General features: G+C 36.6%; 1 protein-coding gene and 1 long non-coding RNA gene across 5 annotated transcripts; both read right to left on the bottom strand.

Annotated features, from left to right (window-relative positions):
• Nucleotides 1-265: 265 nt before the first annotated feature.
• LOC129262276 (probable ATP-dependent RNA helicase DDX59) lies at nt 266-27,549 on the bottom strand. Of its 4 annotated transcripts, none has more exons than XM_064100024.1 (17): nt 27,417-27,549; nt 21,811-22,623; nt 21,125-21,286; nt 17,409-17,484; nt 16,644-16,763; nt 15,578-15,724; nt 15,383-15,465; nt 14,394-14,442; nt 13,380-13,456; nt 11,852-11,980; nt 11,110-11,213; nt 10,718-10,784; nt 9,221-9,418; nt 8,311-8,377; nt 2,681-2,864; nt 1,233-1,312; nt 266-863 (listed from the first exon to the last, which is right to left on the bottom strand). In XM_064100024.1, the coding sequence occupies exons 2-16, from the start codon at nt 22,618-22,620 to the stop codon at nt 1,261-1,263; spliced, it is 2,325 nt and encodes a 774-aa protein (XP_063956094.1). In that variant the 5' UTR covers nt 22,621-22,623; nt 27,417-27,549; the 3' UTR covers nt 266-863; nt 1,233-1,260. The 4 variants fall into 4 exon arrangements, with proteins under 4 accessions (XP_063956094.1, XP_063956095.1, XP_063956096.1 ...); XM_064100025.1 differs by having other exon boundaries at nt 266-850; XM_064100026.1 differs by having other exon boundaries at nt 266-790.
• LOC135154261 (uncharacterized) lies at nt 4,090-7,498 on the bottom strand. The gene is made up of 2 exons (XR_010293695.1): nt 7,283-7,498; nt 4,090-5,289 (listed from the first exon to the last, which is right to left on the bottom strand). It is a non-coding gene; the product is annotated as an uncharacterized LOC135154261 (long non-coding RNA).
• Nucleotides 27,550-27,923: the final 374 nt, after the last annotated feature.

Raw genomic sequence — 27,923 nt, 5'->3', positions numbered from 1 at the left:
TGTCTCCTTTCTGACAAATTCAATCTCTCGATTTCTCTTCTCTCTCTTCCTCCCTCTTCTCATCCACATTAGCTAATGGCAAAGATCGAAATACACATATTTGTATCTGTTTATATGTGCTTTGTCAAAACCTGACAGTTAAACCTTTGAAAAGCCATGCTCACTTCTCTCGAAATACAATTTCAGTTCGATTATATTTGTATTTAATTCAGTTTACTGTGCTATACGTGTGGACACACCTGTACAAATACACAAATGATATCAATTACTTTTAAATTCATTTTTTATTCAGTGTATGCAAGGTTTTCTTCAAAATTACAAAATAAATTGGGTACAAAAGAGCAATTACTCCAATTATGACAAATTATTTGGAAGCTTCCAAAATATGTTTCGCCGAGGGAACTTAATCACTTTTGACCAGGCTATCTTTTCCTGGGCTTTATTCTTCATTAATTCTAAACTGAATATCATTTGACAAACAAACCCCTTTTATACAACTCACTCGAAAGTCTTGATTCAAATGGAGGTAGATAGAATGGGCAAGGAAATCAGAATATGAAAGAATTTGCATGACTTAAACAAACTGACATTTGGTGGCTTATTCAGTAAAGTTCTTGGCTGTTTGAGATAGAAGTTCTTTCCACTGCATCTGGAACTGGTCACAGCATCATTTCCCTGCATGCCTGAGGCTCGATTGTTCCTGTTCAGGTTATAGCTTGGTCTTCCTAGAACCCCATCATTTCCCTTCATGCCTGAGGCTCAATTATTCCTGTTCAGGTTATAGCTTGGTCTTCCAAGAACATCAAGAGAAGTTATTAGAAAGATGGCTTGAGACTTTAAAGATGAATACCTGTTGTAACGATCTCAAAATGAATTGAAACAGAATCCAATAAAATTACCACCCAAGTGTTTGTATGTATAGATAAAAAATATGTGCTGAATGGCTGTGGAAGAAAATGTGTAATTGCTGAGAAATGAACAAAATTAAGCACGGAATTCCATAAAATGTCGGGCATTTTTCCAAACAATATTAATACACCGTCCCACATATGCCTTTTTGTGTTAGTGATCATCAGAATTAACGGTTTCCAGCTAAGATTTTGTGAATTCACAAATATAAGGTTATTTTAATACATCAAAATTAGATCTATAATAATATGGTGACATTCAACCTTGATTTCGAAGATTTTCTCATGAAATAATAATTGCTTGCTTCAACTACTTTCTTTTACCTTCATTACAAGAATCTTAAGTGGAACTTCAGGGCTTGAACTTTCTTTTCCTTTTCTTCAAGATATCAGTCACGCTTTCTCTGTAAAAATGCAGAAAAGATAAAATAATATGACTAAATAGGCTTTAATAATTGGTTGTGTGTAAAATAAATAGTAAACAAATGATATTCACACCCAACTGCGAATGCCAGTTAATGTATGGATGACAAGCCAACAGCACAAGGTGGCTTCATGTGAGAAAACAAGTGGAACGCCTCTGGCAGTCTCGCCTCCAAATCAAGATTCGATATAGCAGCAGTGCGGACTTTGAAAACAGCTATCAAATAATTATTCACAAAACAAAATATTCACTATGATAATAAAATACTATGTCCATTGACCCAAAATGACTTTTGACCATGTGACCTAAAACATGTGCAAAACAATCATTCATACTTGATTACCATTGTGTCTATGTTTCATGAACTAGATCCATAAACTTTTTAAGTTATATTGCAAATTCAACAAACACCCCCAACATGGCCAAAATTCATTGACCTTAAATGACCTTTGATCTTGGTCATATAACCCGAAACACGCACAGGATGTTCAGGGAAAATTTACTGCTCTTATGTCGAAGTTTCATGAACTAAATCCATAAAATTTGTTAGGATGACGATTCCACAAATACCCCCACACATGGCCAAAGTTTGTTGACCCTAAGTGACCTTTGACCTTGGTCATTTGCCCTGAAACTCAGGCAGGATCTTCAGTGACACACCATTATGTCTAAGTTTCATGAACTAGGTCTATATACTTTCTAAGTTATGACGACTGTTCAAAAACTTAACCTTGGTTAAGAATTCAATGTTAATGCTGCAGCCATCGGAAAATATTCTTGCTATGCTATGCAGGCGAGACAAAAATGGGTTATGTGCAACTAGAAAAGGGGTTATAAAAGATTAATTGAGTTTCTGGCGATACAATGATTGAAAAGATAAAATCTTTTTCAATATCATGGAATTTATATCACATAAAGCACACTGGTGTCGATCCCTGACGTCACACTATAAACAAGGGGGGGATGAAACAATAGATCAAACCCCCTTGAACAAATGATTCACAACACAAATCGACACCCATGATAAATAACATGTATGTGATAGCCACTGACGAAGACTGGCATATGACATGAATAAACACGTGACCGAGTTAATCATCAATGGATTTCGTCAAACCTTCAGTGGTGGCACAGTCATATTTCCAGCAAGTCAAAAATAGCCGTTATGATATTTGTACCAGCTACATGTAAGTGGTCCATTTAGAATAAAACGGCCGTTTTCAACACACCATGCTAGCACCGTAGGGGACACGAGATGGCAGCATATGTTATTCCCATTTTTCTATCACCCAAACCAAGTTTTGTATCAAGATGAACTTCCCCTGAGAGATATATTTAAGAAACTAACCTGTCTCTATTCCGCTTGGTGTGATGGTATCCACTGCCTCCAGGCATGCGACGTGAAGCATCCACCTGCCTGTCCCTTGACCTATGCTGCTGTCTCTGATAGCTAAGATGGGGTGAGTTGATCAGCTCGGGAGGTAGCAGGACACCCAGAGGTTTCAGCAGGCTGGTCAACTGTAGGAAGAGCTGTACAATCTTATGGTCAAGGAAAATAGGATGTATTGATAGAAATGCCATCTACTTCTTTCTCACACCACCTAACCCTGACCAATAAACTGAAACTTGAACCCTGTTTTGAAATGTTTACACACCACATGAATACTGTAAAAGCTAGATCAGCTCGACTGCATGCAGTCTAATACCTCTGTAACGTTTCACCTTTGGAATACCAAATCTAATCAGATTACCACCACTCCCAAATCAATAAATGAGTCAAGTTTGATGTTGATCCCTCAAATGGTTGTCTGGTTATCAACTTTGGGAACAATTATGTATTTTCATGTATAAAGACTGCTGTGACCTATGAAATCATGTATCTAATCAGATCATTGTCACTCCAATATAAATTTGATACGTCAAACGGTTCTTAGTCATGGCGAGAATGAAAACAAGACAGATGAACAACCCGATAACATAATGCCTCAAACAACCACATATGGTGGGCGAAGGCATAAAAAGTTCTAAACTCACAGATTGCATTTTTATTGAAAGTTTCAATCATTTAAGTGTGGAGCAATAAACCCAGTACTGAACTTAACAGGAAAGAATGATCAACATTGTTGATGCAATGCCCTTTACTTTTGCTTGCAAGTAAACTCCCTGGCCAATATTCTGGATATAAATAATTTCAATTAAAATAAACCATGGTCTATGTCGTAAACTATGGGCATCCAGTTAATAAAAACAATTGTTCATTATTTTGACAGCACATTGGTACGAATTCTTAAGGTATATTCAATTGTACCACGTTACAAAAGCATGGACTGAGCAAAGTTTGTGAGCATAAATTACTCTTATTTCGTCACGATTAAGAAACTTGTGATCATAAATGTGCACTTTTTGGCAAAGGATGTTACATTCATGCTTTAATAATTGAAGCACGATAATACAATAAATCTTCATAGTCCATGGTTATGAACCATGGTACACTTGATACCTCTTTTGAGAATATGGGCCTTTATGTCTCACTACTTCAATGGCCAAAAAATCTATTACATACAAATTGGAGTGAAAGAATTGCTAATAAATCAATTATCCACCTGTTTTTTGGCCCCATAAAACCCTTAACTTTAGAGCATGGTTTAAAGCCCTGATTATGCTCAGGTCACATTGCAGCTACTGCCATGTTAATCTCATTTCATTATTTTTTTCATGCACTTTTTTTTTTTTTTTTTTTTTTTTTTTTTTGGGGGGGGGGGGGGCATTTTAGATTATTAGTCTATAAGATATGTGCTCACATTATCTATATGCATCATGCATTTTCTTATGCAATGGCGAGGCTGTACAGAGCCTTTGCATAGATTAAACAGGATTTGTGCTATCGCCCTGTGATCTTCAAAGCCTCTATCAAAAAATTGTCACAGAGTACCAAAGTGTGACATCAATTTTCTTTTTATGCATGATGCAAATGCTCCACACACCAAACTTAACATGATTTGGTTTATGGTGATCCAAGGTATGGCAAATGAAAACATGACATAGGCTCCAATGAAATCAATGTGGATTGATTGGCCCAGTTCATAACCATTTGCAACCAGGCCAATTGAGATTGATTTCAAAGGGGGGTAAGTAGGTAATCATACATACACATCTCTGGCCCCCATTGGATCAATACCCACCAAATTTGGGTTTGAGCTTTTTTTCAATCATTCATTGTTGATACATGCCATTAATAACTTTGAAATGTCAGAAAAAAAATGTTTTTGTGACCTCATCTCTTCTGATTGTACAATTTTTGTGCAGAGGCTTTACAGACACCATGCAGATGCCTTGCAATCTACATACTTATAGGCCCGTATTCTGAAGTCAGGTTTAAGTTAAACTCAGGTTTAAAGTTGTGGTTTAAGTATGGACAGCCAAAAGTATCAATTCTTTTTATTAAGTTGTACGTTTCTTATGTTTGCTGTGCTCTTTCCTGATTCATCGATGGTGAAGACAATAATCTATATATACTCCCTAGACAATTACGAATGATTTGAGAGCCAAATGAGCTGAAATATTATATCCCTACTGTTAGTGATATATGTAACAATTGGCTGTCCATACTTAAACCACAACTTTAAACCCGAGTTTAAGTTAAACCCGACTTCAGAATACGGGCCATTGTGTTTACCCTGCAATTCTATTCAAATTCCACAATCACTGTATGATCATCCAATAACAGTTAAAAGCTACTGAAATTTTTCAATCTGATTGAACGATAGTCAATTTGTTATAGAAATTAAGCATTTGTTACAAGTCTTTATGAGATGAGACCCAACGCGGCTTCCCTGAAGTACCTTTGCAATGATGTTGCAATGCCATGATGAGGTCTACAGGCCATCGTCTGATATTTTGTAAAATAACTTTGCCGCACTTTACAAAACCATAGAGGCTACTATGGCAATAGAGGGCCTGTGAAATTGTACAAGAATAGCACAGTCAGAGTTTGCCTTCCAATAGAGGCTGTTTGAGATATGTTTATGCATTCTGTGCGGTCATGTAGGTGAAATGTGATTGAGGCATAAGTTTTGGTTTATTCAATTTTGGAGCTATTTGAAAATCCACATGACGAACTTCAGGAATTTGGAAATAATAAACATCATCATCATCATCCGTTAAAGTACAGTCCACCAGGTTGGTGTATCATCGTACAACCTTTATGTCTCAAATCATAAGTGCTGTGAGGTCGGTGTTGAGCTTAAGATTTGCCTTATTATGAACACAGAAGGATCAAGAACACTAATTAAAAAACTTAATGGGCACCATTTCATTTGTACCATAGATGAAGAAAAATATTCCATCCTAAATTGCAAAAGAGTTATTGCTATTTGGTTCATTAGGAAATGTATATTGGAATGAACAGATCCAGGGGGCCCATAACACAAAGTTTAGCAATGATCGTAGACACAGACCTGCCAACCTCTGGGAAAGAAAAACTGTATTCTGTGATACAAAAAAATGTATTTTCCCCCCAAAAAGTGTATTTCATAATAAAATGCTTGGCGCACTCGCCCATCACGGCGCTCAAGCTGCATGCAAGGTAAAATGCGCACTGCTCTTGCAGATGAAAAAAAAAAACCATTGAAACTTGTGTATATCTCACCCTGGTTTTTACAAAATGATTGAAAAAAAAAACAAGTTACCTGAAATTACATTGATCTAATAACCATATGTGTGTACGTTTTATGAAATAGAGACATATAGAGATGATTTTTCTTAATAAATTACGATTTTGTAAAAAAAAAAAACGTACTGCCGTATTTTGGTTGCAAAAACGTACTAAATACGGCTAAAACGAACTGGTTGGCAGGTCTGTAGACACATTTTTCCATGATTGATTTCATTGACTACAATGTACAATCAGTCGTAAAAATCAAGCGTACGATTAATCTCTAACCTTTGTGTTACGGGACTCAGATCTAGTAAATATAGCCCCAATATAAAAAGTCCCACCCCCTTTCATTCTTCACAGCATCTAAGGCAACGACCCCCCTTTACAAATTCAGGTGAAACACTGTCCAAGTCAAATCTGTCGAAATTGCACTAAAAATCGCTTTGGCTTGGAAAGATGACATATTCAGACACATTTGTACTTATTTTTTATCTATTTTAATTTATTTCTTTAAATTTATGCTCCTTTGAGTAAGTCATAGAAAGGTGAATGAAAGGGGGGGGGTGGTCCTTACTTGGAGGGAGGCTATTGTGTTAAGTCTGGACATCACAAAAAACTTTTTTAGCCTTTTTTATACAATTTGATAGAGCATGATGAAAACCCCCCCACAACCCAAATTTGGTGGGAATCGGTCCATGGGGCCCCAAGATATGACCTCATGAATACATAATTATCCCCACTGAAGTCAGTGTATTATTGGCCTGGTACTAAAGATAAGGAACCAGGCCAATAATTCATTGACTTCAATGGGGCTTATTATGTATTCATGAGGTCATAGCTATGATCCCCTTAGACCGATTCCCACCAAATTTGAGTTGTGGGGTTTTTTCATCATGCTCTACCAAAATATGGTATCGAAAACGCTGATATGCAAAATGTAAAAATTGATTAAGTCACACTTCGGTACTCTATAGTTGGAGCCTCTTGGAAGTGCCATGTGAATGGCATACGGGGTGGCTTCTTTCAACATCACTTTAGCTTGAATTCTATTAAAATCACTTAGGCTTCATTCATCAGACAACTAGAGCCCATCCCCTTAGAAATTTATGGATTATCATCTGACAAATATTTCAAAGACTCATATCCCTGGGATCCGTCTTACAAAAAGTTGATCCGATCAACCTCAACAGTATGGAAATCCATCGATGTCATCATTTATTCTACAAAAAATCTGCACAGTGTCTTTTGCAAACGAAGAGAAGAAAACAATAAATGTATGAATTTATAGCATACCTATAAAATATTTTGAGCAATCATCCATTTTATATGTTGATGTTGGTGGCTTTCCATAGTTGTTGTTGATCAGATCGATCGCAACTCTTTGTAAGACGGGGCCCAGGAATGTGTTGTCGAGAGAGAAGCAGGAGCGGTGTTGATTGGGGGATAGCTATCTTGAGGTAGGCCTACACGTCAATAAGATAACTACTATTACTGAGCATGGCATGTCAATGGATATCTGGCCTAAAGCCTTCAGAAATATCATACAGGTATGGTGGCTTGTATCAACATCATTTGGCTTGTATTTTACATCGCCTCAGCTTGTTTCATCACGCCCCGCTGGCAACCACCAGCCGGAAAGAAAGACTCTGTGAAAGGATACAGTCTGTCAAGGAATCTCAAATACAAAAAAAAATTGTGTGTAAAGTATGTACGGTAGCAGTAGTAACATAACTCACATCTCAGATTATGGAAAAGCAAGTATACGACAGATAACTTGTTTAATTCATAAACTAAAATGAGAAAATTCTAAAATTTATTTCATTATATAACTTATAAAAACACAGGGTTAATCAAGCTTGAACAATTTACATCAAACTTATCAAAAGTTTGAATTCAAGTGACATGTCACCTTAAGATCATGAAAACCCCTTCATAAAAGTGCAGCAATTCAGAGTCTGAACAATCATATCTCTTTTGTGACTACTTCATCATATTTTAAATGGTCATCGCGAAAACCCTAATTATTCTGAAAACAAAAAATCCTTTCTTGCAAGATAATTGAGTTGTTTGAAATAAATAATGCACATTTTGTCAGCTTTGAATTGGCTATAAACCGAGGTATATTGCACACTCCTTCCTACATATACATATGTACCAAAGGGGTATTTGTTGAAAAGGAGAGTATTAAAACAGATATTCAATAGATAATAGCAATAAAACACATCAGACATAGAAACAAAAGAGATATAAATGCTAGGGCATGAATTGTAGAATATTCATGGGCGTTTCAGTTCAGGAAAATCAAAATTTTAAAAGGATATTTTTGCTGTTGTTGTTGATGAATGTCATGGCTGTACCAGATGTTCCTAAGCGCCCTGTTCTCCCAATCTGAAAAGTAAAGGTATCACAGAGAATGACAGAAATAAGATTAGTTGAATTTGAGTAGTCATAATAAGAGATATTTTCAGAGAAAGCCTTCATATCACAGGTAATTGTTACTATGTCATCATAGATTTGATCTAGAAAGTTACATAGTTTACATAAACATACCATCGTGAAATAATGAAATCTAGGCTGAAAATTGCCTACACAGATAAGAATACATGGGTACGTGTATCATTAATGCTTGGAGAAAGACCTGTCTATCAAATGAGCACCATGCTTATTTTGCTAATCATTAGGTGCTTACTCATTTTCAACCAGAATTTCATTTACACATACAGACACTAATTTAGTTTTGTTAAATTCTGTCTGAATTCTTTGTGTAATCATCACCACAACTGGAAATGTTCATGAAACTAAAGATAAAGCAAGAAGGAATAACATCAAGATTTCTGTTCGCTAGGAGAGAAATCAAATTACATGTACCAGAAGGAAAAGTATGAATTACAAAAATATGTGCAACTAGTAATTTGCATGAGTGGTACAAAAAAAAAGAGAGGACAGAAATCTCAGAAGAAATGGTTCGTTCATGGACATCATTATCACTAGTATCACTTGAATCACCTCAAATACATGTATTTGCAATAATTGGGTCTACACAAAGAATTTAAAGTCTGAAAAGTATATATAACTCTGTAATACACGTTATATCAACATAACTTCTCTCAAAATTTTACAAAAGAAATCTACGTATGTAAAAAGAGAAGAAAAAAAAGCAAAATACCAAAATTTTACCCTGACAATCACGTTCAGGACAAATAATATGATTTCAAAGATGAATGACCTTACCTGATGTATATATTCTTCCACTGTCCCTGGCATGTCAAAGTTAACAACCATCTTGACCCCTGGGAGGTCAATACCACGCCCTAGCACAGCCGTACTGATCATGACATCATGCGCACCATCTTTAAACTCCTGCAGGATCTCATTACGCTGAATCTGAGGCTTGTCTCCATGCAACGATGCTACAGATATACCACAACACTAGATGACAAGAAAAAAAAAATTCAAGAACCACCGCCCAGTCTTGGAATCTCTTGCTAGATATGGCCTAAAATAAAGTCAAACCATTTACACATTCAACAAACTGACTACATAAATCCTACCTTCATATTCTGAGTGCTCCTATTTCCTTTTATGTAATTTAGTGTTGTTAATTTTTGTTGTGATTTACGTGATTATGTTACATAAACTTTATCTCTTTCTTTCTTTGTTTTGTTTTTGTTTCCTGTTTTAAAGCAAGGAAAGTTTTTGGCATTAACCTTGGAGGGCTAATTGCCTTTGCTTATACCCCACACCCTCACAATGTATTTTTATATACATAATGACATTTATAAATGACATTTTCATATCTTGTATTTTGTTATCTTCAAATTGACATGGCTATTTTCTGATGTATTTTTTCAAAGAGATGTGAAAGTAAAATTAATTGAATTGGCTACCAATTAAACTTTCATAGGCTTTGGAAAGATTCTATCTGAAAATTAATGAATGAGGGAATCAACGGTCAAGCACACCATGTCCTCTCGCCTCGGGTATTCAGTATCCTGACATTCACTCTTATCTAAATACCATGTGAAAGAGAATACAGGATTAAGCCACCATATACATGTACATAACCCCCCAGTCACTATGCACTGGGTTACTAAGGTATGCATGGTATGCCTGTGCCCAGAGTCCTTATACATACATATAGCAAGCTTGCAATTCTTGAAGCCCTCTACAACAGCTATTGGTGTTTGAGATAAATCAAAGAATATAAAATTCAAGGTAATATTATGAATTGAGACAAAAAGGGCAAATAAATTGATTTTTCTTTAATTTGTGATATTCTTTATACCTACAGATTTGTTTTAGAAAAATGCAAGAATTTTGATATTTTTCTGAAAATATCAGGACTGACCCCAACCCCTCCACAAAAAGGGATTGCTGGAAGTTTATCATTTATAGCAAGGATATTTTGAAAATTCAGTAGCACAAAAGTGTCATATTATCACAAAGGCATATATATAAATCATAGAGTAAACATGCAAAAGTTTGCAGACTGAAGGAGAGTGTAGCTGACAAGTTCTGGGTGAAAAGGTACCTGAAATTAAAATTGATATCCTCTAAAATGAGTACTTCAGTAACAAAATAGATGTTATCTAGCAAAATATTAAATCATAACATACATGTTTAAAAAGAGTGATTTTGTGTGTAAAAAGATCACCCATGAGATCAGGTCAGGGAATGTAGCCATCATCTCTACATCGTTCCCATAACAAATTGATCTTCAATGTATACCTTTTCAACTGCTTGAGCGAGAAGATCTGCTCCTAGTTTGGAATTCACAAAGACTAAGGCTGGTGGCCTGGGAAAAAAACAACAACAATAGTTTGTTATTTTTGTATGCTCATATTAGTACATAACCGCACTCAGATTAAGCATAAAAACAGAGAATTATCAAATGGCTGAATGAAGATTCATAATCAACTGAAAAATGAGCAATAGTCACTTTGGTTCATAACTAGCCAATTCCCCCCCCCCCCCAAATAAAAAAAATGTAAAGAAATCGAAATATAATTGCGTAAAAGTCCCAACAGCAACATTATCATTTAATAGAAATAATGAGTAGATGTGCACAATGATTTTAAGACCAAATCATACCTATTGAAGAGATTTGAGAGAATAAGTACCTGAAATGTTTGGGATCTTGGAGAATTGCAAAGAGTTTCTTTTTCTTTGATGGTTCCTCCACCCATAAGATGACCTGTTTCACAGAGGTACAGGGAGTGCTGGGCTGTAGAGGAATGAAACATGGTTCACATGAAAACACCAGCTGCATTTGTGTCTAGCGCTGTGAATTTTTAATTACTTTTATCATGATTACTACCACCACCATTATCACCAATATTGTCTCTATCACAATTATCATCCATGACACATCACCATCTTCAAAACCAACATCATTATGAACATAATCGTCATACTCATCATCATCATCATCATCATCATCACCACCACTACCACTACCACCACCACCACCACCACCACCATCACCATCAGCATCATCATTGACGCTACCACCATTATCTCCATCACCACCACCACCACCATCATCATCATCATCTTCACCACAATCATCACCTCATCACATCACCATTGATTCCACAACCATGTAGCACCACTCATTTACTGTTCATAAAACGGTTCCATGACATTTGTTCCAGGGACAATTGCTCCTATGGAAAATATGCATGTTAAGCCAAACTCTAACCTCCAAAACTAAATTAACTCTAATCTTTATCTTTTTATTATTCTGAACCAAAAACTCTACTTCAACCCTAACTCTAATCCTATGAGATATTAAGACCAGAGCAAATGTCGTGTCACCCATGAAACCCCACAGAGTATAACATTAGGAGAGGAAATGCTCACCGTTCCCACAGAGATGAAGATGGGGTTGTTCAGAAGAGATGATGCCATCTTCTCTATGGATGTTGGAATGGTTGCCGAGGTAAAGATGGTTTGGTGGTTGTCTGGTAAGTGGGTCATGATGTCATAGACCTAAAACAAACACAAGAAAGATGATTGTAACGTCTGCATACCCTACAGCAACGGGCAGGTATTTCTCAGATGTATAAAGATTCCAGAATCCATTATTTAACACTCTATTATGGTTTAGATTTTATTCACAAACTTCAGGAGATAATGGCTACTGTATCACAGAATACGGTTGACTCTTTAAATAACTTATATTTCAAACAGCCTGCTTTGCTATTGCAATCTATTACTGACCAACAATAAGTTGCATCATACAAGTTATTTACAGTAGAAACAAGTTCAACATTAGAAATCAAAACATGTTATTAAATATCCATTGTTAGATACATGTATTTAGCAGGTGAAATGGAAAATTATCATTTTTTTTCCTAGTGTAGAAATAGTAAAGAGTTGCAGAATAAAAAAAGTTGTAAACTAGATTATATATTAAACAAATACACCTATTTTTTCTAACAAGAGTGTCACTAAGGCAAGCACATAATACGCCCGCCTGTAACACGCAAAAGGGAGTTATTGGTCAAGCAAGAAAAGTGAAAGGTGGCGACTTCACCTTTGACCTTCTGACCTCAAAATCAAAAGAAACCTGGGATCTATGCTAGTATCATATGCACCAAATTATATGAGCCTAGAATAAGTTAACCTGAAGTTATCACGTTTACAAGGACTGCAGAAGGGCAAGATGAAAACATGTCACTGTGACCTTGACCTTTGACCTCAAAATCAATAGGATTCCTGGGATCAATGCTAGTATCATACACACCAAATTATATGAGCCTAGGTTAAATTAAACTGAAGTTATCGCGTTTACAAGGACTGCAGAAGGGTAAGAAGAAAACCTGTCACTGTGACCTTGACCTTAAAATCAAAAGGCTTCCTGGGATCCATGCTAGTATTAGGACACACCAAATTAAATGAGCCTAGGTTAAGTTAAACTGAAGTTATCGCGTTTACAAGGACTGCAGAAGGGGGAGATGAACACATGTCACTGTGACCTTGACCTTTGACCTCAAAATAAAAAGTGGACGGACGGACGGACACCGAGCGTGATACCATAATACGTCCCATAGGACGGGCATACATTCAAGTCCTAGAGAATATCTATAAAACACAACATATAATACATCATTAGGGTGATTCATTCTATCAATAATCATCTTTTTTAATGTGACCTATTCCCATTCTGAAACATACTTGTGAAATGCCCAAGCCATGATAAATTTAGAGCATTAACAATTTTCATACAAATTAGTAAACAGAATAATTTCAGCAAGGTCATACTTAAGAAGGGGTTGGATGTACATATATACTTTATGGAGTTCCCTTTTATTTATGACTCAGATATAAAAAGAGAAAGCTAAATCTTGGCTTTAGAATCATGGCACACAAGGGATACAATTCTTACCTGCTGCTGGAATCCAAACTGTAGCATGGTGTCTACCTCATCAATCACAACCAACTTGATATCACTCAGATTAACACCTTGAAATAAAGGAAAGCACAATAGTAATTGTGAAAACTACTAAACACTACACCATAAATAATGTGTGTACTTCATCAATCACAACCAACATGTTACTAAGATGAACACCTTGAAATAAAGGAAAGCACAATAGAAATTATGAACACTACACCAGAACTACTGTGTCTACTTCAATCACAACCAACTTGATATCATTCAGATTAACACCTTGAAATAAAGGAAAATACAATAGTAATTGTGAACCCTGAACACTACACCAGAACTAATGTGTGTACTTCATCAATCACAACCAACTTGGTGTCTCAAACTAACACCTAAAAGAAATTCAAAAGAAATAGTGAGTGTATGACATTTTCATTTCCCACAATTGCATATCAAATGTATTTTGCAAATGACCAGTGTTTTTTTTTTGCTGTAATAGTTAAACTTAAACACATCAAAACAATTTGTATCTGATTATGATGACATTTTTGTTTTATAACTGATTTTTACTTGATTTTTCTTCTCTCTATTCAAATGAACTTATTATTAGTGTAGTGCCAAATGTATTGATCATATAATGAGAGACTTGTTGGTCAACAAATTTATTCCAAAGACATACAATATAGCATGAGCCGTGAGTACAAATTCAAAGATTAAAGCAATGTCTCACTGAATTTCAAGCAAAGGAAAACATATTAATCAATAGAACTAGCAGTGAGCTCTCAGGAAAACTGAAGAGTTTGGATGAGATTTGTTATCATTTTGAAAGAGAAACACTGACACTGTGATTAAGGCATTGTGTTAAGTACACTGTGGCTGACCAATCTCTCAGGACTACTCCAAATGGGTGTCATCATAAAAAAGGGTGCAAATTGTGTACATGCATTATGAAAATTGAAACGCACAATTGACCTATAATTTCAGCTTTGGGAATATTGATCTGCAGATCCTTACCTTCTTGGTTGATAATGTCCATGATCCTACCTGGTGTACCTACAATAAACTATAAAAGACAGAAGATGAATGCGAGTGATACCATGAACAGACTAAGTAAAGTGCTCAATTTTCGTCATCGACAATAACTAAATGTTCCCGGATGTAGCGTACAACCTGTTTTTGCCATTCACTAGACGAGAAATTCTGCTTCTTGTTCGGTGACATGTGACCCAATAAATTCTGGTCTACTCTCACCGTAGCAAGTGCTAATCTTGTCGCACCTGCTTGTGCACTGCGTTCTCAATCTCTTCTTACATTTCAAGGAGGAATCATTGTAAAACTTGCTACTCGTGTTATCCCCCGTGCTGTATTTTATTCTTACCTTCAAGCTTAAAGAAGTTACACACAAGTAAACGGCATGAGCTCTATTCCCGGAAACTTTTGGTTATTGTTTATAGTTAGAATTGGAAATCCATCATGTCGCCATGGAGAAAATACATTGTGTACTGGCCCTCTGACAGAATATCATGATTATGATTACAGGGTTACCATCCCCCCCCCCCCCAAATAAATGATATTCAAACATACATGCCAGTTGTGGTAATTATCTAAAACAAATTTAGCTCAAGCAGGATCCCATGAAATGATCACCAAGGTGTTTGAAAGTATAAGAATATAAAAATAACTTGTAGAATGAATCTGGTATAAAAATGTGTAATTGCTGAGAAATTAGCAATATGAAGATAGCATGGCAATTCAATAGAATGTCAAGTAGGAATTTTATCTTTTAGGTCAAAATACCAGTAAATCTGTTGCCCGATACAATGCCTTTTGGGAACCACACAATGTAGATAAATAAGTCAGTAGCCAATATCAATATTGAGAATGTCTGAAAAATATTGATGAATGTTGTTTCCGGAGTACAACAGAAGTTTCAGGGCCTAAAAAGAAGCAAAATGGCAGTTTGCAACGCTTAAAAAAAAAGAAGAACTGCAACATGAACCCACCTGAATACCTTGGTGCAACCTGTGCAACTGCGGTGGCAGAGGGAGCCCTCCAACTAAGAGTGCTGTCTTCATGCTTGACAATCCTACAAATCACAATTTATTTAAAAAGTAAGATCATAGAAAGCAAAACTTAACCAGTATGAATATTACAATATTGAGTTTGTATTTTTAAAGGATCAGCAATTATTATATCACCTTTCATAAGTTGTTTAGCCTGTTCTTCTATCTGCATGGCAAGTTCTCTTGTAGGGGTCAGGATAAGCACATAAGGATCTTTGCTTCCAAACCCTGTTAGTACTTGGTTATAAATGATAATCACTGAAGGCACGAGGAATGAGAGGGCTGCAACAACAAAAAAGTGAAAACGAATCATTGACAAGTTTTATAGACCAATGGAATCAGGAATTTATAAATTTTTGATATCCAATTTCCTTATGAAGGCAGATATTTGTAAGTAAAACATTTCAATCACTGAAGAAATATAAAAGATGATATCTTGTTGACAGTTACATAATGAGTGAGAAAGTATTGCTTGAAGACTCTCTGATTGCTGTAACAATCAACTCTAAATGCAAAACCATTTCAGATATTCCTAAAATTCTTGCATCCTGATACATTTTGGTACCATTTATGAGTAACAAATTCATGACCAGATGAGCAGAAGGCAGGATTTTTCTGTCTTGTACAGTCTTCATACCCAGATTTCATGAGAGTCAATAAATCTACCTGCTGACCTAGTCTGGGCACATATACTCACTGTCTCTTCTTGTAAGAGATAATGAAATAGCTCACATCTTCAAAACACCTGCCTATTAAGACCACCACTTTTGTCTTGCGTGCGTAGTCTTCATATCCAGATTTCACAATTTTATAATAATAATAATAATTGGATTTATATAGCGCTTTTTCCAGAGGATACAAAGCGCTGTTGATTGCATAAGACAAGTTAAGGTTTATGGTTATATAAGTGTGTTTTGAGATGTTTTTTGAAGAGGTCAAGAGAAGAGAGGTTTCGAAGAGATGGAGGGAGTTTGTTCCAAAGACGGGGTGCAAGAGATTGAAAGGAGTTGAAACCGGCCTGTTTTCTGGATTTTGGAATGACATAGGAAGGAGCAGCTGCAGAACGAAGAGAGTGTGTAGATCTTTGTTGCTGAAATAACGAAGAAATGTAAGAAGGTAGTATGGTTGACAGAGATTTATAGGTTTGAACAAGTATTCGATAATGTATTCTATCAGAAACAGGTAGCCAATGTACACTCACTTTTTCCCGAGCTGGTCTGGGCACATATCATAAGGTCTCTTAGCGCCAGGGCTGACGGGATAGCCTGCATCTGGATTGGTGTAGGGGTCACATATCCTGATAACTGGAGATTACTCTGGACTGCAAAGGTAAGAAAATAAAGCATACAACTATAATACTAAAACATAAAACAATTTCCACGATATGGAACACTGAGACTGAATAGAGAGTTATTGTAACATTGAAATATATTTGACATAACACTAGAGAATTTAGATGGGATGGAGACAGTGGAATATTTAACCCAAAAATAAACAAACAAAAAGAAAAATCTATGTAACTCAAATAAGGTGGGATACTTTGGAAGCAATGTAAGAACTTCTTTCAAGCTGTAGGTATCATTGACATTTGAATATGAATTATTTCAAAACAACTCTCCTTACAACAATGGGCACTTCTACTGAAATATGCCCTACTTTATTTCATAAAACTGCAGGCAATAAATCAAACTAGTAAGACTGTCCTCATGAGTTCAAATTTCCAAACTCACAAATCTCTGTAATTGTAACAACAATTATACAACGTAATGGTTAGGGAAGGATAAGAACACTGAGCTTAAAAGACGGGGAGGTCAACATCATGGAGTTCAATGCATGAATTGACACTAAAAAGCTATGAGTAGTGCAATATCTGCAAGTGAACAAATGCTACAAAGATTGCCTGCTAAAACATTTTCAATCATGGTCAAGTCCTTTTTGAGAAGGGTGCCTGAACCCTTTGACTTACTCTTAGCTGGAAGACGAAGCTGCTCAAACTCCAGGATGGGCCTATGTACATTTATGCCTTCAACGAAAATCTGAACCTGAAATAATGTTAAACAAAAACAACTGAAAATTAATACAATCAATACATTACAAAATAAAGTATCAAGCACATTTAAGATTTCTTCCTATAATTTGCAATACTTTTTTATCCACTTTAAAAATCTCTTGCTGCTTGAATGATATAAAATTATCAATTTACCACATTTGACCAAAATAAAATTACACACATCTTCCTTTTTCAAAGTCATCATTTAAAAAAAAAACAGGAGTTCTTTTCAAAATTGCAATCTTTTGCCATTTTCTTTATTTAGAAATTTATACATACATGTAGGCGATTTGAGGTATGTATTGTATGGTATCTTACATTCTACATGTACGTCTGTCCTATTACTAGAACTCTTCCATTCCAACAATTGCCTACTTGCATTCATAATATCATGCTGTATTCATGGAAAATAAATTACCAGAAATTATGCAATTTCAAATATTCAATATTTTTACAACATCAAATGAAACTAAACATGCCATACACCAATAACGATTATGATAGTGTAATTAAAGGAGAATGAAACCTTTGGAACAAGATGGCTTGTGTGAAAACAGAAAAAATCAAAGAAACAGATCAACAAGTTTGAGAAAAATCGGACAAATAATGAGAAAGTTGTGAGCATTTGAATATTGCGATCACTAATGCTATGGAGATCCTAACATTGGCAGTGCGATAAAGATGTGTGATGTCACTTGTGAACAACTCTCCCCATTACTTTAGTATATATATTTCAGTTAAAATGCCTCTTTTATCACATCTATCAGTAGATCATGTGTTCTTTCTATAGGAGGGCATGTAATACAGATATTTAAAGAATACATCATGGAAAAAGAGTTTGTATAACCATAAGAAAAAGCAAAGAGACATTTTGGGTGTGTTCTATAGTCCATCAAAGGGAAAGTTGTTCACATGTGACATCACACATCCTTGTCGCATTGCCAATGGGAGGATCTCCATAGCATTAGTGATTGTAATATTAAAATGCTCATAACTTTCTCATTATTTGTCTGATTTTACTCAAACTTTCTATATTCCTATCCTTTGATTTTTCTGTTTCGACACAAGCCTACTTGTTCCAAAGGTTTCATTCCCCTTTAACATTTGCAGAAGCTTCTTTTAATTATATTTACCTATTCAGGACAATCATTATAATAATAATACTAATAAAACTAAATAGGTTCATTATTGCGGACTGAAATAATCGCTAGAGGGTATTCATTTGTCTCGCAATCTACTATGGTCAACAAGGAAATTCGTGATCACTCTCACAAAGAGTGTTCACTAGCTTACAAGTTCACAAGCTTTCAAGTGCCGCTGCAACTCTTTGTCAAGTGACGAAAATTATCTGATAACGTAGTCTATTTATACCAATCCCCAGGACCGTACGCACGAACAATAGGTGGGCACTGATCCGTTGTGTTATTGGTCAGGCGTTTCACCAATCAGTGCGTCGGTGATCCGTATATGCAAATACGCCGCGAGTCGGGAATATGCAAATAAGACAAAATTGGCAGGCTCACTAGTTTCCCGTGGCTGGGGGTTGACTAGCTGAGCAGTCCCTCGCTCGGGTCGGCGTGCACTGCCAGGTAAGGGGGTATTGTGCTGTCGGATGGTTCGCATCCAGAAATCGGGGATGTCGATCCCGCTGTCTCTGTTGAAGTTGTTAGGACAAAGATGTATACTAATAGCCTCCTTAACCCTAAATAGACTGGGCTATTTTGATGCCTAAGAAGACTGGGGGGGGGGGGGGGGCTGATTCAGCCCCCCCCCTATGATCTCGGCCGTCGACCACGCGATCGCGACGAAAATTGGCACGTGCATTACCCATGGCATAATCTCCAAGACTCTAGGATGAAATTTTCAGAAAAATCTCATAATTCATTAATTATGCTAAATTATGCTAATTTATGCGTAAAATCAAAGATTTGCTCTAATTAACTAAATAAGGCCTCTAAACTGCTAATTTTTTATTCACAAACTCTTTGAAGGATTCTGATCAAATGGTTTAAAGAAAAAATTAAATATCACAATTCTTTTCTTATGTATTTTATTGTTTTTAAAATTTCTTATGTATTTCTTTGTTTTTCGACTTTTTGTTTTTTATTGTTTTTTCAATGGAAATCCTCCGCTACTTTATTCTGACCATAAACAAGTTGAAATTATTTGAGTTTGATTAGCAAAATTGAAAATAATTATACATTTATGAATTTTGGCTAAAAACACAATTTGCATTGGATTTGTACACAAATTCACGTTTTTGAGCAATTTAGGGTCGACATGCACTTACAAAATGTTGCATAATTTTGGAACCACGTACACAGGCGTCGCAAATTTGGTCTCAAAAGTTGCGTAAGACTTAAAAGAAATAAGTAATGAAACGGCGCGGCGCCAGCTTTTCGCGTTACAGATTTATCGCGAAAAATGTCGAGGGGGGGGCTGAATCAGCCCCCCCCCCGTCTTTTTAGGGTTAATCCTGCGTGTATACCAATGTCTCTCTTTGGCAACGCAATGTACACCCTCCCAATCTGGGTGGTGTTGCTTCTCCCAAGCATGTTCGCCACCGCGGATGTGTCGGTTCGCTGTAATGGAACATTGCGCTTGTGTTCAGAAATGCGTTCAACTATCGGTCGGGCTGTTTCACCGATGTAAGACCCGTCACATCCCTGGCAAGGAATGTTGTATACTATGCCATCACGTCTGTGGTCAGGGATGGGGTCTTTGGGGTGTACAAGCTGTTTGTGTAGGGTGGTGTCCGAGCGGAAAACCGTTCGGATACCGTGACCTTCTAATCGGCGTTTGAGTTATGATGAAAGAACATCTATGTATGGCAAGACTGTGCAAGTCTTGAAAACCTTCTGATCCCTTGGCGGATGTTTCTTCTTGAAAGTGTTCTTGATAAAACGGCGTGGGTAGCCGTTGCTGTATAAGGCACCATGTATGTGTGCTCTTTCTTTCGGGAGTTCAGGTGGGCGAGTTATAATACGTGCTGCTCTGTCGAACAGGCATTTAACAAGACCCTTCTTGACTGATTTGTCGTGATGAGAATCATATGGTATGTATTGGTCTGTATGAGTGGGCTTGCGGTAGACAGAGGTGGAAAGTTTCCCGCCCTCGTGTCTTTGGACTAGCGTGTCAAGGAATGCTTATTTCCCTCCTTGCTCAGTCTCCAGAGTGAACTGGATGAACGATTGCTGGCTATTCATGCATGCGAATAATAATAATGATAATATAGGTATATTTACCCAGGGAAGCCACTTCAGATCTGAAAACTGTTCTCCCAGCGGGCCCTGCTATTATTATTACCCCGGCTTTAGCTGGGCTGCCTAGGCGCGGATTCGAACCCACGACCCTCTGTTTCAAAGTCCGAAGACTAATCCACTGGGCCACAATGCTCCACATTATGATCATCTTCGTAATATATATTCTGTTTTCCCCCTTTACATGTATACATGTACAATTATCCAATAACCAAGTGTTTTTAATGCTTTCTATTGATTTTGATTAATGTTCTCATGATAAGGAATGTGATGTTCCTTCTAATTTCAATTGTAAATTTTCATGCAATACAGTTCATGCTGTAAGTGATAATAAAGTACACTGAACTGGATGAGATGACATTATACACTTGCCTCATTGCGGATGTCTTGCACCCGCTCTGCTGTGAGGTCGGAGATATCTGGATGTTCGCTGTAAATGAATGGTTTATCATCCTCCTCAGGTGAATCATTCACATCATCAGCTGCAGCAGTATCCTGGACAGATACGCAGGTATCATCTGCTGGCTTCTTAGTCTGTTTGAAGTTGGATTAGACCATTTGGAATAAGACCAAACGCAAAGTGGATGAAACAAGTGTAGACCAATTCAAGAGTGAGACAGTAGAAGGCAAATAATAATAATACATCGGGTATGATTTTACACCTTCTTCAAAGGTATGATTTCCAAGGTATGAAGGTTACATTTGTAGAAATGATTAGGAATCTGGAAACTTTGTTTACATCTATATTCACCTGGGTAACAAATATATCCCCTTGACTTGATTAAATGTTTGATTATCAAATGGTGATGGAATAGATTACATTGGAAGTGTGAGAAAATGTGATAGTAATTGGATACTGGTATTGAAGAGAAGGAGAGAGAGAAAGAAAGGAAGAGTGAGAAAGAGACAGTGAGAGAGATATAGAGAGAGAGGGGAAGAGAGACAGAGAGAAAAAATGAGAAAGATAGTAAGGTATTGAAAAAGCATGACAGAGAAAGTGAGACATACAGGCTGACAGAGAGACTTAAAGAGAGTGAATGACTAAAAGCAGATTTTACCTGGGGAATAGTGGGTTGAATTCCTCTCCTGATCAAGTTCTTTGCCTTACACTCTAGACTGCATACATCTGCTTCAGTCTGATCGCATATATACTCCCCATACTTCCCACACACCACACAGACTGGCTCATCCTCGTCTGGCCAACGCTGGTTCTTGCTGAAGGATACAATGGATGGAGGCTCCTCATCGCTTTCAGAGTTCTCTGCCTCTTGGACGCCACGTTGTACACCCTGGATCAACCTTGTTTCCTCATACACAGCTTGGCTAGATGATATTTTGGCATGAGGTACATTTAAGGACTCTCCAAACATCTTGTCTTGGTGTCCTTCCATGACAGTGGCTCGACTTGATATTCGATCACTCAACTCCTGAAGCCTTTGAAGTTTGTCTTCTTGTGACTCAGTCCGTGTCCTCTCTGAATTCTCAGTGAATATTTCATCCCTTTCATTCCCTAATGTGACACCTTTTGGTGAAGACGGTGATCCACAAGCCTGGACTGGTTCAGGATTTTTTGAGTCATCAACGCTAGGAGGGTGATCAACAGGTATTGATTGATTCATGCACTTGTTGCCTTCTGAAATACAACCATCCTGTTGGTCACTAGTCAATGATATCCCACTGGTGCCCTTATCATCATCTCTTCCTGGAGGTTCTCTGATTTCTGCACTTGGAAAATTGGCAGCTGGGACCTGGGCTGTTGCTTGACATGAGGTAGATGAATTCTGAGGTATGTTTGCCCCTTTTTTCTTCACTATTGGCACATTTCTCTTCACAGGCTTTTTTGCCAAAGCTCTTGGTATGAAATTCATGTTCTGTAATAAGAAGAATTTAAAAAAAAATCTGTCACAACATAAAAAACTTTTACATACAATGTAGGTGTACGCTTTCTTTGGACTTATGGGAAATTCGACTGGGAAGATGTTATTAACATGTTTTTCATATCCTGGTCTAAAAGAATGCTTTGAGTTTATACGTGATTATTTGACCTATGAAAGACAGACTTATTCAGAGTCTACTGGGCTTCTTTCTGCACTCAAAAAGAATTATTTCTGGACATTCAAACTGTGGGCAAAACAGGAGTTCAATGACATGCCCTGTATAGCATATACAGTGCGTATCAAAAAAAGTTTACACTTTGAATAAGCCCTGGGAATTAAAAAATATACAACATGTGGGTAATTTTTTTCCATATAATCTTGGGGTTGGGTCTCATCTATCCAATGAAAGTAAAAGTTTTGACAGAGTGTTACATTTGAGTGAGCACTGTCCATTATTGTAAAGCTCCCAGAAATCTGTTTGCGCAGAAATGCTTGTTTTTACGCTGTGTCAAGGGAAAAGGGCGAAATAAAACTTACCCTGCGAAACATTTCTCGTACACTTCCCTTGCATTTTTGGTCAATTGCAATAAAACGGATACATTCAAGCATTTTGTAACAATTTTGCCACCCAAATTGAAATTTCAACACTTAGTAAGCACAACCTTTACCCTTTTTGTGCCAGCTGGATCTGAGGACAAAACTGAATCTGAACAAAAGTTTACATCAGACATCTCAAACATTTTTTTCACTAAGTTTTTATCATTTACATTGGGTTTACATTTCATTTTTCCTTAACACTTGTTTCTCCACACTTTTTTTTCCAAGTTTGACAATGATTAACAAAATGAAAATCAAGCCTAAGCCATTTGATGTAAATCACAGCTCAGTGTAAAGCAAATATCGTCACGATGGCCTTGGTGTGTTGGGGAGTGGGGTGGGGCGCAATGCACTCTTCGAAGTGTTTTGGGCAAGGAAATAAGTTAAAAAAGGTAAAAGATATCTTCAACTCAATTTTACTAGCTAAATTCCACGTGTTCTTCATGATTAAGGTCTACTTTTATTCGCATAACTATTTCAAAGTTCTGCGCAAATCATTTTTCACTAACTTTTCAAAAGTAAGTGGTGCTCACTCAAGCGGAAATATTTTTCGACAGTTATATCGTCATTTGCTTTTAAAAATGGATCTGTACCAATGTTAAAATGTGGAAAAATGTTCAGGATATTACAAATGTATAATTTTACAGGATTTTTTCTAAGTGTAAACTTTTTTTTGATACGCACTGTAGTAGGTATAGGCACTCATTCAATGAACAAGGTTATGATATAACCTTGTTTTCTGTTACTATTCGCTGTCATAGGAAATGAGGTTGGCAATGTTCGGCTTATTTTCTCTTGTGCTTGGGGACAAATGCTTGATTTTTTTTTACACTTTCAGTTTCCATTACATCTATTCATCATATAACTTTAATACCTCTTAAGTAAATTGAATTCTTTTAAGAAAAATTTCTAAATCAAAAATAGAGATTGAAAAATGACAATTTTCTTGCAATTTCTAACATCTAGGCTCTAGGCCAAGAGGGCCTACACAAAAATATGCCTAAAAGTCTTTGAGCGCTCTGGTGAATAAAAAAAATGATCCCTAAGTTACTAATGAAAAATAAAATGCAAAGTTCTGTATAGAAATTAGTATTTTGGGGTATAAAAGAGATATTTTATTTTGATTTTTTTTAATGTGTGTTGCATACTACACAGATCTAACATTACATGTAGATTCCCTACAGGCAGGGTGGTTGTAGTGAACAAGTGGGTATAGACTAGGCTATACATGTAGCTATTACATCTTGGATCCTAATCTTTTCTAATAGAATTCTAGTACAAATTAACCAAAATAGATAATTCACCCAAGGGAAGTCATTTTAGTTCTGAAAACTGTTCTCCAGCAGGCCCTGCTATTATTATTACCCCGGCTTTATAGCTGGGCTGCCTAGGAGCTCAAAAGCATTCAAGGAATTTCTTCCTACCGGGTACCCATTCACCTCACTTGGATTGAGTGCAGCACAATGTGGATAAATTTCTTGCTGAAGGAAATTACGCCATGGCTGGGATTCGAACCCATGACCCTCTGTTTCAAAGTCAGAAGACTAATCCACTGGGCCACAACGCTCCACTGCATTGTACAGTGCGTCTCAAACAAAAAAAACTATACACTTTTGAAATGGCTACCAAACAAAAAATGTCACTTTGGGTAAAAATACCTATATATATATGGAAAGCCAATAAAGTCAATTTTCAGATGACACCAAACAAGTTGGAAACTATTCATGCTTGAGTGAGCACTACCCACTTTAATAAACAAAGGGTATGAAGATTAGGCTGGGCCGGAATTAGCCTTCCAATTTCTTTCAGTTTTTGAGATGCAAGTCCCTTGGAACTTGCAAATTTGAGGGTGTTGTGATAAATCAATGATCAAGCATTATCAATGTAGGTTTTTAGAGCAAATTTCAAGAATTATTATTAAATTGAAATTTAAAGCATGAGTGAATGTGTTCATGGAAGTCAGAATAGTAGGTGGGGGAGTACATGTAGGTTGATGGGATAAGGCTCATTATTATGCTAAGACCTATCGTATATGCTTTGTTGACAAACGGATCGAGGGATCTACACGAGATCGGTCTGGTTAGACATCTCTCATTTTTGCCATTCATAGTGAAATAATTTTTATCCCTTGGCTTGATATGCATTAGGCATTTGAAGGTTAAAAAATCAATAAAATTCACACTTATATAAACCGATTTCACCCTGTAAATCACTTGTTCACTGCAACCATCCTGCCTGTGGGTAATCTACAGGTAGGACTATGGTATGCCAATGTTGTACAGAGCACACACTTTAAAAAATCATTAAAATATCACTTTTGGGACCAAAATTACTAATTTCCATACAGTTGCAATTTATTTTCCATTAGTAACTTGGGAAGAATTTTTGTATTCACAAGAGTGCTCAAAAACTTGATTTTTGGGCATATTTTTGTGTACGCCCTCTATTGGTGGAAAGTAATATGGCAAGAAAATTTTCATTTTTTGATCTCTATTTCTAATTAAGAAAAAAAATAATTAAAGAATCAAATTTACTTAAGAGCCAAGTTGTATGACGAATAGGTGTAATGGAAACTGTCAGTGTAAAAAAATCAAGCATTTGTCCCAAAGAAAAAGAGAAAATAAGCCAAACATTGCCACCCTTATTTTGCCACACATGGAGATAAAACTGAGAACAAGGTTATATATCATAACCTTGTTCATTGAATGAGTGCTGTAAATATGGATTTCCTAGGGAAATCCATCCGGGTGTGGAGGTCTCGCTTATGCATGTATGGAAAGAGTTTCAATTAGGCTCCATGATGAAGAAGTATATGTAAAAATATTTTAAAATATCATTATACCTTTATACCTTTATACCGCATCTACTGGAAAAATACAGTTGTTCCTGCAGTCAAGTTTCCAGGTCTATCTTGTTGTCTTCCTAGCTTGGATAAGTTCAAAAACTGAGTCTGTGCTATTTGTGCAATGTGCTGTGCCAATGTATTGAAATGAAAAAGGCACTATTCCCATGCGTGAACATAATGCCACACAGACCAGAACTTGTCTAACTTTGTCTTGAAGCCATTGATTGTTGATGCTGTGACTACCTCAGTAGGCAAAGAGTTCCAGTCACATGGAGTCCTCAAGGCTAAACTAGAATAGAATTGACTTCACATCGTTCGTATTTCTAAGTTTTGTAGAAATAGAAATACTCGATTTGATTAAATTTCTTCTTAAATTCGCGGGAGTTTGTTGCAATTTTGCATGCGCCGTGCCTTCAATTTTCCTGTACACGGCCCGGCGACAGTAATGCATCCATGGGTCATGTGGGTCACTCACACATACTGCGAGGTAAGTATACTTACCTTGCACCATGAACCGCGTTTGGCACATGGCTGGCCTTAGCCTAGGAATAGGCACTCATTCAATGAACAAGGTTATGAATATGATATAACCTTGTTCTCAGTTATATCTCCATGTGTGGCAAAATAAGGATGGCAATGTTTGGCTTATTTTCTCTTTTTCTTTGGGACAAATGCTTGATTTTTTTACACTGACAGTTTCCATTACACCTATTCGTCATACAACTTGGCCCTTAAGTAAATTTGATTCTTTAAATTATTTTTTTCTTAATTAAAAATAGAGATAAAAAATGAAAATTTTCTTGCCATATTATTTTCCAACAATAGAGGGCGTACACAAAAATATGCCCAAAATTCAAGTTTTTGAGCGCTCTAGTGAATACAAAAATTATTCCCAAGTTACAAATGAAAAATAAATCGCAACTGATATGGAAATTAGTAATTTTGGTCACAGAAGTGATATTTTAATCGTTTTTTAAAGTGTGCTCTGTACAGCATTGGCATGCCATAGTCCAACCTGTAGATTCCCCACAAGCAGGGTGGTTGCAGACTTGCAGTGAACAAGTGGGAATAGGACTACATTTTGACGACTAGCTTACCAACTGCTTAAATAACACAAATTGCAATACATGGGACAACGTAATTCGCACTTCCCTGGACATGCTGCTGCTGGAACAATTTGTAGATTCTTATTCTTAAGAGTAAGAGTGTAAGACTAAGTTAAAGTACGGTACCATATACCTGGCATAACGTTAGACAGACCAGGATCAAATTCAAGAGCACACAGATTAATTTTTCTGTCTTAAAGGACGGACTTTCTACAAATATTCCAAATTATTAAACTCACCTCCGCTTTGCCTGTGGCGACTGCGACTGTAACTATCTAGGACTTCGTTGGCCGGACGTCCCCTTGATTATATCTCCGGCCGGCCGGCCGCGCGCGGGGCGGCCGCGCCGACCAAATATCGCGAGAGCGCTCTGGATGGGGATTTTAAGTAGTTTGCTATTATATACATAACTCACCTGAATAAGGATACTTTGAGAACTTTATGGAGTACACGAAAATACCTGACAAATCTAATTTTGCGAGCGCGCAACGCCGAAAATGTTAATATTCAGACCATAAAACTGACCGTTTTTACAGAACACTTTATAAAAATCAATTTGTAATTCAAACAAAATAATGAAAGTTCGATTTCGGAGCTGAAATATGTTTTGTACATCGACTTCAAAACATTATATTTTAAGCTTGTACATAGTGAGCAATCATCTAATAGGCAATGCGAGCGCGAAGGGCGAGCGAAAATTTTATAGAGTGACAATATGAGATCGAGATTTGATTTTATTCACTCGT

Source organism: Lytechinus pictus, chromosome 5, assembly GCF_037042905.1.
Source record: "Lytechinus pictus isolate F3 Inbred chromosome 5, Lp3.0, whole genome shotgun sequence".
Lineage (NCBI taxonomy): Eukaryota > Metazoa > Echinodermata > Echinoidea > Temnopleuroida > Toxopneustidae > Lytechinus > Lytechinus pictus.
The sequence above is the reverse complement of the archived record's forward strand: the minus strand, read 5'-3'. Positions and strand labels throughout refer to the sequence as shown.

What these genes read in the sequence shown, in the direction of transcription:
- LOC129262276 (XM_064100024.1), bottom strand. Translation starts at nt 22,620, where the DNA reads ATGAATTTCATACCAAGAGCTTTGGCAAAAAAGCCTGTGAAGAGAAAT. An exon ending in GGCTAAACAACTTATGAAAG is followed by an intron (nt 15,466 to 15,577) that starts GTGATATAATAA and finishes TGTGATTTGTAG; the next exon opens with GATTGTCAAGCATGAAGACA. An exon ending in TGGAAGAATATATACATCAG is followed by an intron (nt 8,378 to 9,220) that starts GTAAGGTCATTC and finishes TTTACTTTTCAG; the next exon opens with ATTGGGAGAACAGGGCGCTT.